This window comes from Apium graveolens, chromosome 3 (genome assembly GCF_009905375.1).
Source record: "Apium graveolens cultivar Ventura chromosome 3, ASM990537v1, whole genome shotgun sequence".
NCBI lineage: Eukaryota > Viridiplantae > Streptophyta > Magnoliopsida > Apiales > Apiaceae > Apium > Apium graveolens.
This window is the reverse complement of record NC_133649.1, coordinates 55,978,828-55,995,639: the sequence shown is the minus strand read 5'-3', so window position 1 is coordinate 55,995,639 and position 16,812 is coordinate 55,978,828. Positions and strand designations below refer to the sequence as shown.

General features: G+C 37.9%; 2 protein-coding genes across 2 annotated transcripts; one reads left to right on the top strand and one right to left on the bottom strand.

Annotated features, from left to right (window-relative positions):
* The first annotated feature begins 10,001 nt into the window (after positions 1–10,001).
* LOC141712301 (G-type lectin S-receptor-like serine/threonine-protein kinase At4g27290) lies at positions 10,002–13,776 on the top strand. Its single transcript, XM_074515182.1, has 7 exons — positions 10,002–11,319; positions 11,557–11,682; positions 11,838–11,995; positions 12,097–12,307; positions 12,434–12,671; positions 12,756–12,906; positions 13,085–13,776. The coding sequence occupies exons 1-7, from the start codon at positions 10,053–10,055 to the stop codon at positions 13,388–13,390; spliced, it is 2,457 nt and encodes an 818-aa protein (XP_074371283.1). The 5' UTR covers positions 10,002–10,052; the 3' UTR covers positions 13,391–13,776.
* Positions 13,777–14,489: 713 nt separating this feature from the next.
* On the bottom strand, positions 14,490–16,277 carry LOC141712302 (protein BYPASS1-LIKE-like). Its single transcript, XM_074515183.1, has one exon. The coding sequence runs from the start codon at positions 15,832–15,834 to the stop codon at positions 14,698–14,700; it is 1,137 nt and encodes a 378-aa protein (XP_074371284.1). The 5' UTR covers positions 15,835–16,277; the 3' UTR covers positions 14,490–14,697.
* Between the last annotated feature and the right edge of the window lie 535 nt (positions 16,278–16,812).

The window sequence follows — 16,812 nt, the reverse complement described above, 5'->3', positions numbered from 1 at the left end:
TCTACCAATAGATCTACCTCTGCAGCTATAGCAGCTACAACATCAACGGGAAGACGCGGGACGCTTCCCACGCGCTTGCGCTGGGTCTGCTTGAGTCTGGCCATCTTTCCTAACTGTTATTGTGTGATGAAGAAATAAAGCAAGAGTGAGCATTACAGCTCGCAAGATAATATATAGTGTAAATAATAATGCAAGTATCTAAATGGATAACTTACTAGAATCCTTTATCAAGTGTGAGGTAGGTACTTACTGGATATAGGCTTAAAGGAAGATGAAGTTAAGAATTACTTCTTTATACTTATACCATTTTATAAAGCTACTTGAACTACCACTGTTCAAAGTATTATAGGTTTCAAAAGGTCATCCCATAGATGAGACCACAAGTTAAGACTTGAATAGATTAAATCTTTGAAATATTATTGAATGAAATGAAGTTAAGAGATACTTCATTAAGTCCCGATATATATCCACATATATATCTCTTATACATTTCCTGGAGACCTCTGTCATGTAAAGTATGAACAGAGTTTGTAACATCAAATGAATTTTTTTTTGGAAAGGAAAAGAATTTTGGCATAAACCCGATATCTTGCTGATCAGGCAAAGATACCAATAAGTAACCTTTTCTACTGTAGATGGATGAATTCCTCTCCGGTCATCACCCTGGCCGCATTAGGACCTCGCGCTAGACCGTTACCCGGCCACTCACGCGTGGATGGACTGTCACCCAACCTCTTATACCTTCATAGACCGTACCCCGGCCTGTCGCTTATGCCGACTCAATTAGATGGACTTACTTTCCGAACGTTGGGCAAGTAATCAAATTATCTTCTCAAAATAGCAACCATGTTGCGAATATAAAATACACCACAGAGCCGGATCCCTTAGATTTTTCCCCTATGCCTATCTCACAGGCGAGGTGAATCTGGTTAACAGGAATAACTTCATGATTGGCTATTTCTACTTGTAAGGGTTCTATCAAGGGTTCAGCCTTAAGTCTTAATTTTCGCGCAAAGTCCTTTGATATAAAAGATTTAGTTGCTCCCGAATCAAATAAAACATTTGCACTGACTGAATTTAGAGAAAGGGTACCTGCTATCACATCTGAGTCTTTCATAGCATCCTGGACTGTCATGTTGAAAGTCCTCGCAGTTGGTGGCTTATTAGAAGCAACTCTGCTTGCTCCTGAAGCTGCTGGTTTGTTCCCTGGGCATTCCCTCCTCATGTGGCCTGGTCTTCCACACTGATAACAGATGGTGGTCGGGCTGACACTAGGGGGTTGCGAAGTACACTTGTTAGAATAGTGACCCTCTCGACCACACTTAAAGCAGGTTACTGGCTTCCCCTTGCACTCCCCAGAATGCATCCTACCACAAGTGTTACAGGCTGGTAATGGAGGTCGAGACTGGTTGGAATAGGACCTTCCTGACTTCTGACCGCTCTTGCTCACATTCACACCCATTGGCCGCTTAAACCCAGTACTCTTTCCCGGTAGGGACACTGCTCCTCGATTAAATCTAGTTTGGAAGCTCCCTCCTGCGGAACCTCCACCCATGCTCATATTTTTCCTCTTTATTCCCTTCTTCTCTCTTTCCTTTTGCATCTGTTCACTTCCGGCTTCTACAATTGTTGCCTTTTGCACCAGAGTGGCATAATCAGTAAGCTCAAGGATTGCCACCCTATTCTGAATCCACGGTTTCAGTCCCTGCTGAAACCTCCTAGCTTTCTTTTGCTCGGTGCTCACAAACTCCGGCACAAACCTTGATAACTCAGTAAATTTTGCTTCGTACTCTGCTATAGATAAGTTATTCTGCTTTAGCTCCAAGAACTTGAGCTCCATCTGGTTTCCATAAACCTCGGGAAATATTTTCCCAGAAACAACTGACTGAATCTCTCCCAGGTTATAATAGCATCTGTCTCCATGTTTTTCTTGGCCTCCCACCAGTAGTTAGCCTCTCCTTTCAGAAGGTAGGTAGCAAATACAGTCTTCTGTGCCTCATCGGTACTCAGAATCTCAAAGGATTTCTCCATTTCCTTTAACCATGCCCTTGCCTCAACTGGGTCGGCTAATCCGTGGAACTCAGGGGGCTTAAGGGACTTGAAAGCCCTGAAGGTGTTTGCCACAGCATTGTTATTTCCTTGAGGGGGTGGGTTGGGTTGACGTTCCAAGTTCTGCCTTAGTAGTTGCATGAATTGTCCCATGGGATCCATGCCTGAGTTTGGTACTGGTTGCTCAACCTCAGTTTCTCCTTCTTCAGCCTCTATCTCAAATCCCTCAACATCATATGTTTCCTCCTCTTCTTCATACAGGGAGTCATCCTATTCAACATAATCATCATCCTCCTCTTCACTGTGTTCTTGGTTCCTATCGTCCTGGTTATGGCTTCCCTGGTCCTCAGATCCAGGGTTCGCCCTAGTTCCAATCTTTCTTGGCGGCATGATACTGATAAATTTTTTTGGGAAATTCAACGTTAGGTCATAATCATACACAAAATTGTGCCTTGCACAGTTCTATAATGGGGAGAATGTATCTCACAATTCTATTATTTTATGACAGTTCTAATAAGGAGTGCAGTAATAATAATGATAAAAACAGTGATCTCGTCACTAGGGAACTGAACTGAAAGGAAACAAATATATACATAATGCGAGAAATACATAGTTTGATCTGGTCAAAAGTACAACAGTGCTACAGCCATCTGCCCAAAAGTGATACACAAGAGTCTATCTGTCTAGTCAGAAAAAGGGATGCTATATACAAGTCAATTATCCCAGAAAATTGGCTCTTACTATGGCCTCGACTAACTAGACAACTAGACTATACCATCGTCGGTCCTGAATCACACACCGGAGTGGGTCAGCTGCCATACCCTTTCCATCGCACGACGGAAGATATAGTCGGCCTGCCGCCTGGAGATCCTACCATGCCTGTCCCCCTGGAGCGATCGGAGTCTCGCTCGGGACGTGAGCTCTATCCCCGTCAGCTCCCTCCTCAAGGATCGGGGTATAGTAGCCCTAGTCTCATAAGCTCGGGCACACCTACCCACCCTCTCCGCATCCAACTCCCTCCTGACCTCATCCAGCTGGGCCTCAGCAACAGCCACTCGGGTCCTCAGTACATCCTGAACATAGCCGTGAGCTAACAATGACTGCCTATGGGCAGGGTCGAGAGGTGGTGAATCCGGAGCCGCTGGGGGTGCCTCCTCGGTCTGCCTAGGCTCGGGAGTATGGGTCTCTGAGCTGTCATCATAGGGGCTCCACGATAGTGGTGGAGGGGTAGGAGCTCTGACCACCGGGAGTGAGGGTAAAGGGGTACCAGTGTACTCTACCATAGCTCCGACATGCTCCTCTGCTACTAGGACCTCATCCGGGTCCTCCTCATCTGAAATCGCCACAACCTCTGTCTCTGACTCCTCTGAGGGGTCCTCCTCCTCCTCCTCCATCTCAGGCTCCTCCTGATCCTCGGCATCTAGCAGTGCCTCATCATGCTCACGCTTGAACATCTCTGGGTCCTCTATCTCATGTGCCTACACATTAAACGAGTTAAGTTACTATCATGATATTTATAAGGGTTCCCGTAAGGGTTTTAACTGTCAGTGCTACTTTAAGTGGTCCGACTATGAACTTGGCAAGAGTTCTTATTATCTTTGTGAGTTTATTATTATATCGTCGCATCATCTCTGAGGTTTATAACGCTTGGCTCTGATACCATTTCTGTAACACCCCCAGATCCGGGGTCGGGGATCCGGGTCGTCACGGTCATTCTTTCCACAATATCACTTAACTTAATTAATAATAAATTACCTCATGCTGTGACCCCACACTAACACACACCACAACCCGTTATAGTCTCAGAGATGAAATTGAAATAAGTACAAGTTTTGAATCCACAATTTAAAAGTTATTACAACCCAAAATGATTACTCGATAAGTTTACAGTTAATTTCCATTATCTGCCACAAGTTATAATTATATAATATTTGGTTCCCAAAAGAAGAATGCTTGATCTACCAATAGATCTACCTCTGCAGCTATAGCAGCTACAACATCAACGGGAAGACGCGGGACGCTTCCCACGCGCTTGCGCTGGGTCTGCTTGAGTCTGGCCATCTTTCCTAACTATTGTTGTGTGATGAAGAAATAAAGCAAGAGTGAGCATTACAGCTCGCAAGATAATATATAGTGTAAACAATAATGCAAGTATCTAAATGGATAACTTACTAGAATCATTTATCAAGTGTGAGGTAGGTACTTACTGGATATAAGCTTAAAGGAAGATGAAGTTACTAATTACTTCTTTATACTTATACCATTTTATAAAGCTACTTGAACTACCACTGTTCAAAGTATTATAGGTTTCAAAAGGTCATCCCATAGATGAGACCACAAGTTAAGACTTGAATAGATTAAATCTTTGAAATATTATTGAATGAAATGAAGTTAAGAGATACTTCATTAAGTCCCGATATATATCCACATATATATCTCTTATACATTTCTTGGAGACCTCTGTCATGTAAAGTATGAACAGAGTTTGTAACATCCAATGAATTTTTTTTTGGAAAGGAAAAGAATTTTTGTATAAACCCGATATCTTGCTGATCAGGCAAAGATACCAATAAGTAACATTTTCTACTGTAGATGGATGAATTCCTCGTCGGTCATCACCCTGGCCGCATTAGGACCTCGCGCTAGACCGTTACCCGGCCACTCACGCGTGGATGGACTGTCACCCAGCCTCTTACACCTTCATAGACCGTACCCCGGCCTGTCGCTTATGCCGACTCAATTAGATGGACTTACTTCCCGAACGTTGGGCAAGTAATCAAATTGTCTTCTCAAAATAACAACCATGTTGCGAATATAAAATACACCACAGAGCCGGATCCCTTAGATTTTTGAGCGAGTATTCAAGTCCCCTTTGAAAGGAAGAGCTTAAATTTGAAAACGAGTTTTGGGATCCGCTCTAACTTTTAAAATCATTTTGAAGACTCGAAAATATTTTTTAAGAATGTTTGGAGTAATGCTGATTTAATGAAATAAATCAGTCCCGATATATTAAAAAATATCTGAATATTATTATTTAAATAATATTCCCATAAGGATAATCCTTATAAAAATAATTGAAGTAAAAGTTTTAAAACTCATACTTGAAATGAATATTAATAACCAAAGATATACTTATACAAAAGTATGATCTTTATTTGAATAATCGAAAATAAGTTTGATTATTGAAACATTATTCTTTAATAAAATAAAGAATATTATTTAATAAAAGAAGCGGAGTCATAAGTCCTCGAATGAATATTCAAAATAATATTCATTGAATAAAATAAAGTTATCGAATAAACCTTATTCGATTAATAGTTTTGAAAACTATATCTATATATATATAAATATATATATATATATTATACTCGGAAACATCGACTCCCGGTTTAGAAAAATGTTCACCTTTGGGTCCCCTATACTAAGGGTATACGCAACTACTGCTTATCTCTAGCATAGGTATTATGCAACTTATAAGCATTTGAATCAACAGATATATATCAAGATTACGAAACAGACATGCATGTATACCATATCACATGCTCCAATATATCTCAAGATTTTCTAATTAACCATCATGCATCTATCACAAGATAATGCATATACATATGTATACATCACAACAACAGTATAACGGGTAGAAAACTTGCATGAGCGACTGGGGGTGATAAATGGCTTGGGACGAGTCTGGTAACCTATAAACAACATATAAGTTGGAACTAAACCAAAGTCGCTTATGAATCTATACTTTAACCAATTAGACTCTAACACTCGCTTTGCGCTCAACGATTCTCTTAAGTCGCTCGAGTACCCTCGGCTCCACCATTTTTAATAAATTAACCATTAAGGGTTTTAAGGCGATTCTTTCGCGAGTGCCTTATCAACTGCCTAATACACTTTACATAAATGATTCATACTCCAATTAGTCCTTTAAGGTCTTTAACCTATGTTTCAAAGTAAGGCGAGGGGTAATGGTTCGTTCGTGAAACGCCGTTACTTAAAACGGTCGTTTCTCCTAAACCGTACATCGGATTCAAACGAACCACATATCAAAACGAAGCTCGTAACATGAACTATCTAATCATGGCAATGGTCAAAACCTAACAGTGAGTTCTCGGGTCCATATTGTTAAGAACAAAACAGTCTAAAGTAAATCGGATATTACGACGGCTATGTTTACGCGATTACCAATTTTTATCCTACTCTAAATCAACCACCAATCAACCACAATTCAACCATACAACCAAACTCCATACTTACAATGCTACAACAGCCCCAACAACTCAATATTTCCAAATTTATACTACTTCCCATCATGAACTAAAAGCTTTACTTAAGTTCTTTAACTAATCAACAAGTTTTACAACTCCAAACACATCACAAAACCAACACATCTCTAAATACTCAATAATCAATCTTCTCATGAACCATACTAAACACAAAAGCTCTAAATATACAAAAGTAGGGCTAGGATTTGAGATTATACCTTCCTTGGTGAGTAGGAGTAACTAATTAGCTTGGAATCACCCTTGAAATTCCTTACCCAAGCTTAATCTAAACAAAAACTCAAGAACAAAATTTTAAGTTCTTGAAAAACACTATTCACCCTCTTCTTCCATGAATTTTAGGAAGAGATTGTGAAGGAATTTGAAGCTTAAACTTATAGGATAGCTATATGTATGTATAAGGAGTCTTAGATAATCACCTCACTAATTAATGAAGCTTGGAACTTGGATTTTGTTTTTTTCTTCTTGAAATGGAAAAGAGGCCGAGAGCTTTTCTTGAAGAAAAGTGAAGTCAACTTGTGTTTTGGTGAAATGATTTGTTGGTTGGTTGTTTTTGGCTTTTGTTTTAATTATTTACCTTTTAACCATGGTGATTTTTGTGTGGTTCTTAATCAACCAACAACACACTTCTCTTTGGTCATGCTTAGGTCATCAATCCTATGTCATCTTCCCATGCTTGTCCTCTTCTTATTGGTTTGATGACATCATCCTCACTAATCTCTTTGATTAGCTTCTAATTGCTTGGCTAATGACCGCTGATCTGTTATACGGTTCGCTTAACTTTCGTTTTCGTTTATCGTTTGAGGGATCATACCCGGGATCTTATTACTTGGGTTTCCTTAACCTTTCTCAATACATTATATTCCTTTTATGATTCTCTCTTATAATCCTTGAATTTAAATCCTTTTTATCATGTTACCTTATACTCAATTCTCTCGGTATCTGGTGGATTTTCGAGAAAAATCAAAGTGTTTGAATTTGGATTCTGACGATCTTTACATACACTTATATATCATATAGAGTACTAATAAGATCTCAGAATAACAATAAAAGAACCCCTACATAGTGTGGCATGAAAAGTTTTCTTATTCAGCAATATCAGCAAAAACACTATTCATAAGGGTTACAAAAAGTTCAAAATTTTGGGGTTATTACACCATGATTGGGTTAAAGGGGAGGAAGGTGTGCCTTCTAGTATGGGCTTAAGGGAGTCAGAGAGCTAGATGGACTTACAGCACCGGTCAAGGGGGATCTGGATCATATAATCAAGAGACAGTTTGACATGTGTCGAACTCGATATGTGAATCAAAAAATTGGCAGAAGTTATCTCAAATCATTTGTGGCACATGTAGATTACTATTATATAATCACCTAGAGAGTGGAGTGTTAAATTATTAATATAAGATCCTGGAAAGCGCTAACACCTCGAGATTTTAGAGCGATTGGTTCATTGGCATTGTATCAGAGCTCAGGCTGGTAAGAGACTCAGGTTCTACTCCTCACAATTTATCGTGGACACGAACAGCCAAAGATGGTGCCCGTGATCTAGTCTTCGACCCATAAATTGTATTTCGAGTGAGGGGGAGTGTTAGAATATAAGATCTTGGAAAGGGCCTTCCTCTAACACCTTGAGATTTTAGAGTGACCGGTTCTTTAACTTGTTATCAGAGCTTATGGGGGGAAGGAGTCAAGTTCGAATTCCTGTCACCCCCAATATTCTTACAATTTATTATGAACATTAAAGACAATTAATGCCCCAAAGATGGACGTCGGTGTCCCACTCTTCAACCCATAAATGGGTTTTCGAGTGAGGGTTTGGGGCATAAATTTATCTTTAGTGTCACGATAAATTGTGAAAATATTATGGGTGACAGGAGTTTTCTACCGGCTAAACTCTAATACCATGTTAAGGAAGCATTCACTCTAAAATCTCGAAGTATTAGAAAAATACCCCTTTGAAGATCTTATATTCTAAGAATATCTTTAATGACAAAATATAAAATGGTTGGTTATCACCATTTTATAAAATTTTAGCTAAGGAGTTTGATATACATTCCAATAATATTATCTATATTCTAATTATATAAAATTATGCCTAAGAGTTTTTTTGGTTGGACAAATATAGCCAACTAAAAATAATTGTCTATAATTTTTGCTAAAAGGATATATGATTGATGTGTAAATTATTTTTAAATATTATCTAAACATACCACATACTTGTTTATCTAAGAATTTTGTAATATTGAAGATGCTCTAACATTATGCCTGTTTATCAAGGCCAACAAGTATTGTATAACAGCAGTATTCCATCTTGTAAATTGGTAAGCCCCATCTTGACAAAAGGGATTTGAAACCCGACCCGAGACAAGCCGACATACCAGTAAGTCCAGCCCCCCTCACGGTTACAAACATCAATCTCCTAAAACAGTCATTTTTTCAATAGTTGTTCTAGTATTTCAGTAATCCGTACTAGGCCTGTCAATGGAGCGAAAATCCGATCCGAGGCCATTCTAGTGGATATGGATCGACCTATTAAAAATCCGATCCGAGATCCGATCCGACAAGAAAAATCCGATTATAAATGGAGCGGATATGGATTTAGGTCGATCCGATCCGTTAATAACCCGATCCGGTTTATATATATAATGTAATAAAAATAGTTTTTAATAATTCTAATTTTAAACGTATTATCCTCGAGTGAAGTCCATTATCTATATTTCGTTCGGTTCAGTCTCTGTAGTCTAGTCCATTTCTATAACTCTAGTTCTTTTACCTTTAAAGCCGCATAACCCAAGTCTCAATTCATATAACACTTTTATTTCTAAGTCAAGTACCGTTATTCTCGAGTCAAGTCCCATTATCCTTGAGTCAAGTCTCATTATCTATATTTCGTTCGGTTCGATCTCCATAGTCTAGTCCATTTCTATAACCCTAGTTTTTTTACCTTTTAGAGCCGCATAACCAAACTCTCAATTCATATAAACTTTCATTTTGCAACATCAATTTTTTTCATTATTAGAATTAAAATACTGTACAACCCAATAGTATGTTTGTTTCAAAAAGCGAATTTTAGTTCGCAATTTATCTTTGGACTTCGTTAATTCTACTTTTATTTTAATATTTTTCGAAATTGTTAATTTTAAAAAGATTTTGTAATAATTGAAGTTAAAAAATAAATATACATAAATGGAGCGGATATCCGATCCGAAATCCGTGATCTGAACGGATCCGGATATGGATCGGCCTATAAAAAATCCGGAGCCGATCCGATCCGAATCCGAGAAAATAAATGGATATGGATATGGATTTAGGTCGATCCGATCCAAACCCGATCCATTGACAGGCCTAATCCTTACTGTGACTTATTTCCTCCAGCAATACAAAGTATATAAAAATAATTGATCTTTTTTGTTTATGGTAAAACTTTAGGAAAGTCTACAAGCATTTCAATGTCAGCCATTAGGAATAGAGACACTTCGAGGGGAATGAACTATAATACAAAAACTGATATTAAGAAGTCATTGGTCACGTTTTAGATTGTACAAAGACCTTAAAGGTGGCTAACTGAAATTTCGTGGATACCTGTTTTAACAAACAATGTCTAGTAAAATATTGACTCTTTTCCTGTCTTCTCCTCTTCTACATTGAAATAAATATTTGATACACTATTATCGTAATTATATTAAAACACAGAAAGACAACGGCTTAAGCGATATAATGACGGGCACTATCATTCTTTTGTTCTTTTCATTCACATTCTTGACAACTTGTAATGCACTAGACAATATAAACGCAAATCAGACTTTAAGAGATGGAGAAACCATTGTTTCAGAACATGGAGAGTTCGAAATGGGATTTTTCAGCACTCATGGTCTTCCACAAAATCGATATTTTGGTATATGGTACAACAAAATATCCAACGGGACAGTTGTTTGGGTGGCTAATAGAGATCATCCAGTTACAAACACTTCCGGGGTTGTAACCGTGACTAGCAAAGGGATACTTGTACTTGTCAACGGAACGGTGATATGGTCATCAAATTCATCAAGATCAGTTAACAATCCTATAGCGCAGCTACTAGATACAGGAAATCTTGTTTTCCGGGATAAAAATGATGATGGGACTGAAAACATCGTATGGCAAAGCTTTGATCATCCTGTTGATAATTTTCTGCCAGGGATGAAGTTAGGAATAGACTTTGTCACGGGCTTGCAGAGGTATCTTTCTTCATGGAAAAGCGTTGATGATCCATCTTCAGGTAATTTTGTGTACCGGTTTGATCCTAATGGTTACCCACAATTCTTGCTGTGGAGTGGTCCAAACCTTTCATACAGGTCAGGACCATGGGTTGGTGATAGATTTAGTGGCATTCCCAATGTAGAACAAAATGAAATATATACAGTTCAGTATGTTATATCGGAGAAGGAGATTTTTTATATGTTTGAGGTCACCAATACTTCTGAATCTGCTATTGCAAGAACCATACTGACTCCAGAGGGTCGTTTACAACGCCAGACATGGAACAAAGAAACACAGCAGTGGACAATTTATCTGTCTCTCCAGGTAAATGATTGCGATAGTTATGGATTGTGCGGTGGAAATGGTGTTTGTAACATTAATAAAGCACCTAAATGTGAATGTATGCAATGGTTTCATCCCAATTTTCCTGGAGCCTGGTCAGCAGCAGATTGGTCTGGCGGGTGTGCTCGAAATACTCAACTAGATTGTAAGAATGGGGATGGTTTTGTGAAGGTTTCGGGTGTGAAACTGCCAGATACACGACTCTCATGGTATAACATGAATATGAGCCTGCTTGAATGTGAACGGAGATGCTTGAACAACTGCTCTTGTACGGCATATTCGAATGCAGATCACAGAGGAGGTGGAAGTGGATGCTTGTTGTGGTTTGGTGATCTTACTGATATGAGAGGTTACACAGATGATGGACAAGATCTGTTTATACGATTGGCTGCCTCCGAATTAGGTATGTCATTGCATTCCTATATAACTAGTTGTTTGTTGCTTCATACACCTGCTAATATTTGTTTCCGTAGACAAGTTGGGTTTGATGACGAGGCCCTTGCCCTGATACTGAGACAGACATGCCTGCACCGCCTACAATGCCTCATAGACCTGCTGATAATTGAGATTTATCCTTAAATTCAGTTTTCTTCTTCAAACTATGTATTGACCGAAATTATTTCTTTTATTGGCTGCACAGATGAAAACAAACACTCTAGTACAAGTCTGGTGGTAGTCATTATAATCCCAGTATTAACAGCAATGACAGTGATACTTGTCATGTTACTTTTGTATGCATTCAGGAAGAGAAAGCGGGAAAGAAAAGGTAGCCGAATTTTAAACTGGCTGTAGCCATCTTACAAATTTGTTTTCAATGTAACTGGCCAGCAGATTGAACTTAATCGCTCTTGTGGGAGGGGAAAATCACAATTCTGCTTCAGTCATAACAATGCTTGTATAATACGCTCCTTTTGTGCGCAGGAATTATGGGAGTTCGATCCAATGGTCATGCAACTGAAGGAATTAACAAGGACGAGTTGGAACTACCTTTATTTACCTTCTTGCAAATTTCTAAAGCCACCAATGGTTTCTCGTTCAGCAATAAGCTTGGAGAGGGCGGCTTTGGACTTGTTTACAAGGTTATTATCTTGTGCCGGATACACCAAACATCACCAAGAGTTTGACTTACTTTTTCAAAACATTTCTAATTAATGTTCCAATTTTGTCTTGTTATCTTTAGGGCATGTTGGACCAGGGTCAAGAGATAGCTGTGAAGAGGCTATCGAACACTTCAAGACAAGGAATAGATGAATTTATGAACGAAGTTTCATGCATTGCTAAGCTTCAACATCGGAATCTTGTGAAGCTTCTCGGGTGCTGTGTTGAAGAAGAGGAAAGAATGCTGATCTATGAATATATGCCCAGTAGAGATTTAGATTCCTTCTTTTTTGGTAAGAGGCCCTTACAAAAGCATCAATGCTAGTTTTGCGCAATTTATAAAATACACTTTGTTCAATCAAGTATATCGCACATGATCAATTGTTACCGGGATGTTAATCATTAAGATAAATCATCAGATAAAGAACTCTGCAAGTCATTTCACTGGCAAAAGCGCTACAACGTTATAAATGGCATTGCTAGGGGACTACTCTACCTCCATCAGGATTCCAGGTTAAGAATCATTCACAGAGACCTCAAATTGAGTAATATTTTACTAGATTACGAGATGAACCCAAAAATTTCAGATTTTGGCATGGCTAGAATTTTTGGAGAAACTGAAACTGAAGCAAGCACAACAAGAGTAGTGGGAACCTAGTAAGCGCTTCAACAATATTACAAAAATTATAATCAGTGTTTCACTGGTCAGGGTTTAATCTTGTATTTACTTTTGTCTTTCAGCGGTTACATGCCCCCGGAATATGCCATTGAAGGTGTATTTTCAACTAAATCTGATGTTTATAGCTTTGGCGTACTGGTGCTAGAGATAGTAAGTGGGGAGAGAAACAGAAGTTTTGAACATCCAGATCACAATCATAATCTTCTTGGACATGTAAGGACATATATAAACATTTAAATGCCATTAGCCTACATAATTTTTAGATTTCCAAGGAAGCCCATCACCTTGGTTAAGGGGTAGTGGTAAGAGACTTGGCCAGGGGCTATTTACATATTACAACAAAATTTGGTTTGAATGTAGTAAGTTTTGATAAATGATATCAACATTTCAGGTTTGGAGAAGCTATAATAAAGGCAATCATCTGGGAATAGTTGAGAATCTGATCATGGAATCTTATAATCGATATGAAGTGTTTCGAGTTATCCATATTGCTTTGTTGTGTGTGCAACAATATCCAGAAGATAGACCAAGCATGGCATCAGTGGTTTTGATGCTCAGTAGTAAAACTGAATTGGATATTCCGAAAGAGCCTGGGTTTTACTCCGAGAGAAATCCACATCAAACTCATTCTTCAGCAAGCACTCGTGAATCCGAAACATCTAATCAACTTAGTATCACATATCTGGCACCAAGATAGTTGTGTGATTTGGTGTTTACCTCGGGCACTTCTAGTCATTGATTTTGGGCAATCTTGTATGATTTTTTTATGCATGGGTTAACTAGTACTGAAACAGGTCAACTTATGAGAATTACCTGCAGATGCAGCGAACTGCGAAAAAGTGAAGAATTTGCAAGTATGCAACTTCTTATATTCAGCCAAGGAAACAATGCAAGTCTGCAAGTATTCAACTTCTCATACAGTTAAAAAAACAAATTTGTTAGTCTCCTAGAAAGGTGTAGATGTTTATATTGTTACACTTTTTTTGGTTTTCTGGATTCTCATTTCATTTTTGTGCAAGTGATTAAATCTCTGCCAAATGATTTGACATGAATAAAAGGGCCTCCAATGTTCGACCGTGTAAACTGCCAGTATCAAATACTCCAAGCAGACTAATAATATAGCCTCCTACTTTTCAAATGAAAAAAAATCCAGGGGAACCAAAAAAAAGTTGACAATAAAGAAGAGACTAATACCCCACCATTGAATGCAGAAATTCTAAATCTGTAACCACTTTATTTATTCTTCCAGGTCAAGACACTTGAAGCTAAATTTGGCAGGCTGATGTTGATTTCATGAACCAGGGTCAAACAAGCCCCTCTATGTGATTAGGGATTGAATCAACCATTCAAGTCATGTCTATATGAGCACACCAGGACCAACTTCCATTAACTTGAAATTTCTGAAAATAGCAGTCTCTGCTAGCGTTCCTTGAGACATGGTAAAGGATCGACATACACTCGAGTCCAGTCGTTCTCCACAAAAATGAAGAGGTCAATAAGAAAAAGCAGAACTACAATAGGTCTGCAAATGCAATCTTATTGATCCAAAGAAGGTAAACATACTTAACAATTCTTTGCACATGATAGCAGAGGACAAGTGATCATAGAAAATTATGTCACGCATTCACACTTCAGGAGCTGGATTAAAAATTTAATCAGAAATATGAGCCAAACATATCATCATTCCATCACACTGACACAAAATTAAACAAAATGTAGTGCAACTTTAACAGATAGAATCTCTATCCAAAATAAACAATATGTATAATGGAATAAGGAAATAAACATCTATGACATAAGGAATATATACTCAGATATTATAATTATACCAAGGCAAATCAAGCCACAACATCACGTGAACTATGAACATGAAAGTCTAATCCATAGTCTAAAACTCTTTAGACAGTATATATATAACTGTGCGTACTTAACCTCCTAGATCCCTTTTTTTTTGCAAGAATAATATAGTTTAACTTCCAAAATATATACATTTTGAATCCCACATTATGATGTGCTTGTTCTTCCCATGGAATAGAGTCCATCAGTTCTACTCCGAACAATCCTGTGGAACACTTCTCTCACCTGCCTTTCCATGGGGTTCAAAAATTTCTTTATTTCTTCATGAACCACTCGGACCTCCTTCACCCTCTGTTTCACTTCATCCTCTTTAGCCTCATTCACGGGAAAGTTAAGTGAATCTATCAGTTCATTCATATGACGCGCACATTTCTCAATCTGATAAATTTCCCTCAACAATCCATTGGCATTTCTTCTCTCCCTCTTCTTTGATTCTTCCAGAATCTTCTCATGAAGTGCAAGGATTGGACCAGCCCAGATGAACTGCCTAGTGACATGAAAATGAGTCTGTAAACCTCGATCCTGACAAGGTATCGCTGCCACAAGAGCCCACATCACAAAATACAACACATAATTCATGGTATAAACAGCAACAGCTAGTCCACTAGTAGCCAAAATCTCATTAGGCTTAGGAGCAGTAATATTATTACCAATAGTTTGTAACTGCCTAGCAGCTGACCAAGACTGCGAAACACTCCACGACAACGATCGATGGTTCTCCATAGACCTTTTCTCCCTGTTAACACTACCACGCCCAAAAGACCGGTTTCTTTGACCAACAACCGAATTAGACTCTTTCTCATCAAGCATTCCAATTGCTAAATCAATCAAAGCCTTCTTAGCACGACGAAAATGACCTTCTCCAAGACTCTTTTGATTATCTAAAGCACACAACACGATCTCCAATTGCATTTGCCATTGCCTAATTTGCTCAATACCATCACGAATAGCATTACATACATCTAAAGCCTTCACACTCCTATCAAAATATTCATTAACCAATCGATCCATAGGCGACAATTTTAAATATTCTTTGTTACTCAACAATAAAGCCCTAAATTCTTCTTGGCAAACAAGAAAAACATCTAGAAGCTTCTGAATCCAAGAAAGTGACAAAAATTCACCTGAACTAACAGATGACAAATCTGCTAGAAAATCAGCCACATGCATCTGAAAAGTTTCAAGTTCTTGTTCTTCAATTCCAGACCCATATGTGGACCCCATTGAATGGACCCACCTGTTGGTATGAGAAGCTGATGAGCCTTGTAAATCTGTAACTGGCATCTTTATATTTTTCACATAAACAGGAAAAGCACAAATAGGGTTCGAGTAAAATACCTAATATGATAAACCCAAATATACCCACAAGCCCGGAACAACAAATTTGGGTAAAAGATTCAAACTTTATATTATCTTGTATATAAAATTCAAACTTTATGATTAAGAAATAACCCAATTGAACAAAAAACAATTTAAACTGATCAAAATACTAGGATGGATTAAGATAGAAAACCCAAAAAATCTAAGAAAATGAATGGATGTTCTTGATGATGATGAGAGGGCAGGACAAAAGTTTCAGTAGAAGTGTTTGTATGTAGTAATAGTAAATGTTTGTCAGTGTGTGTGTATATAAGTGTGTTTGCAGAGGTAGAGAGAATGTAATAAAAGGGGGGATGTCTGAAAGCTAAGGAGAGAGGGGGAGGATTATATGGAGATGATTCGGACCGCGTATCACGTTTGGTAGGAAAACCGAGAGATTTGTTTCTCGATAGTCAAAAATCAAATACTCCATGCTTTGGCTTCAAAAAAATATTACGCTTTTTATAACCCCCATTAAATAATTATATTTCTGCTGTAAAAAATCATTTCCTCCATTTCATTGAAAACTATACGTTTGATTAGAAATCATTTCCTCCATTTCATTGAAAACTATACGTTTGATTTGAATACGGAAATTAAGAAAAAATGGAATGTTGAGAGAAAAACGAAGAAAAGTGGGTAAAGTGATAGGGTCAATCAATATTAAATATTTAAAGTTAGTATAGTGGAAAAAGTAGTGAATGTGAGTGAGTTTAGTTAATTTTTATATTATAAAATTTTTACTATTTTTGGTAAATTTTAAAATTTATAAAATTGAATAGAACAACCAAAAAAAAGTATATAAAAATAAATGTGATAGAAAAAGTACCATTATTTTCATTTTTTAACCATACATACATCAGTAAAGAATGATTCTCTCCCGCCCTAAATTTCACATGTCAA

Bases quoted from the DNA above. Each gene is read 5' to 3' on its own strand.
- LOC141712301 (XM_074515182.1), top strand. From the start codon at position 10,053: ATGACGGGCACTATCATTCTTTTGTTCTTTTCATTCACATTCTTGACA. The intron at 11,996-12,096 runs GTTATTATCTTG...TGTTATCTTTAG, and splicing joins GCTTTGGACTTGTTTACAAG to GGCATGTTGGACCAGGGTCA. The intron at 12,308-12,433 runs GTAAGAGGCCCT...ATAAATCATCAG, and splicing joins TTTAGATTCCTTCTTTTTTG to ATAAAGAACTCTGCAAGTCA.
- LOC141712302 (XM_074515183.1), bottom strand. From the start codon at position 15,834: ATGCCAGTTACAGATTTACAAGGCTCATCAGCTTCTCATACCAACAGG.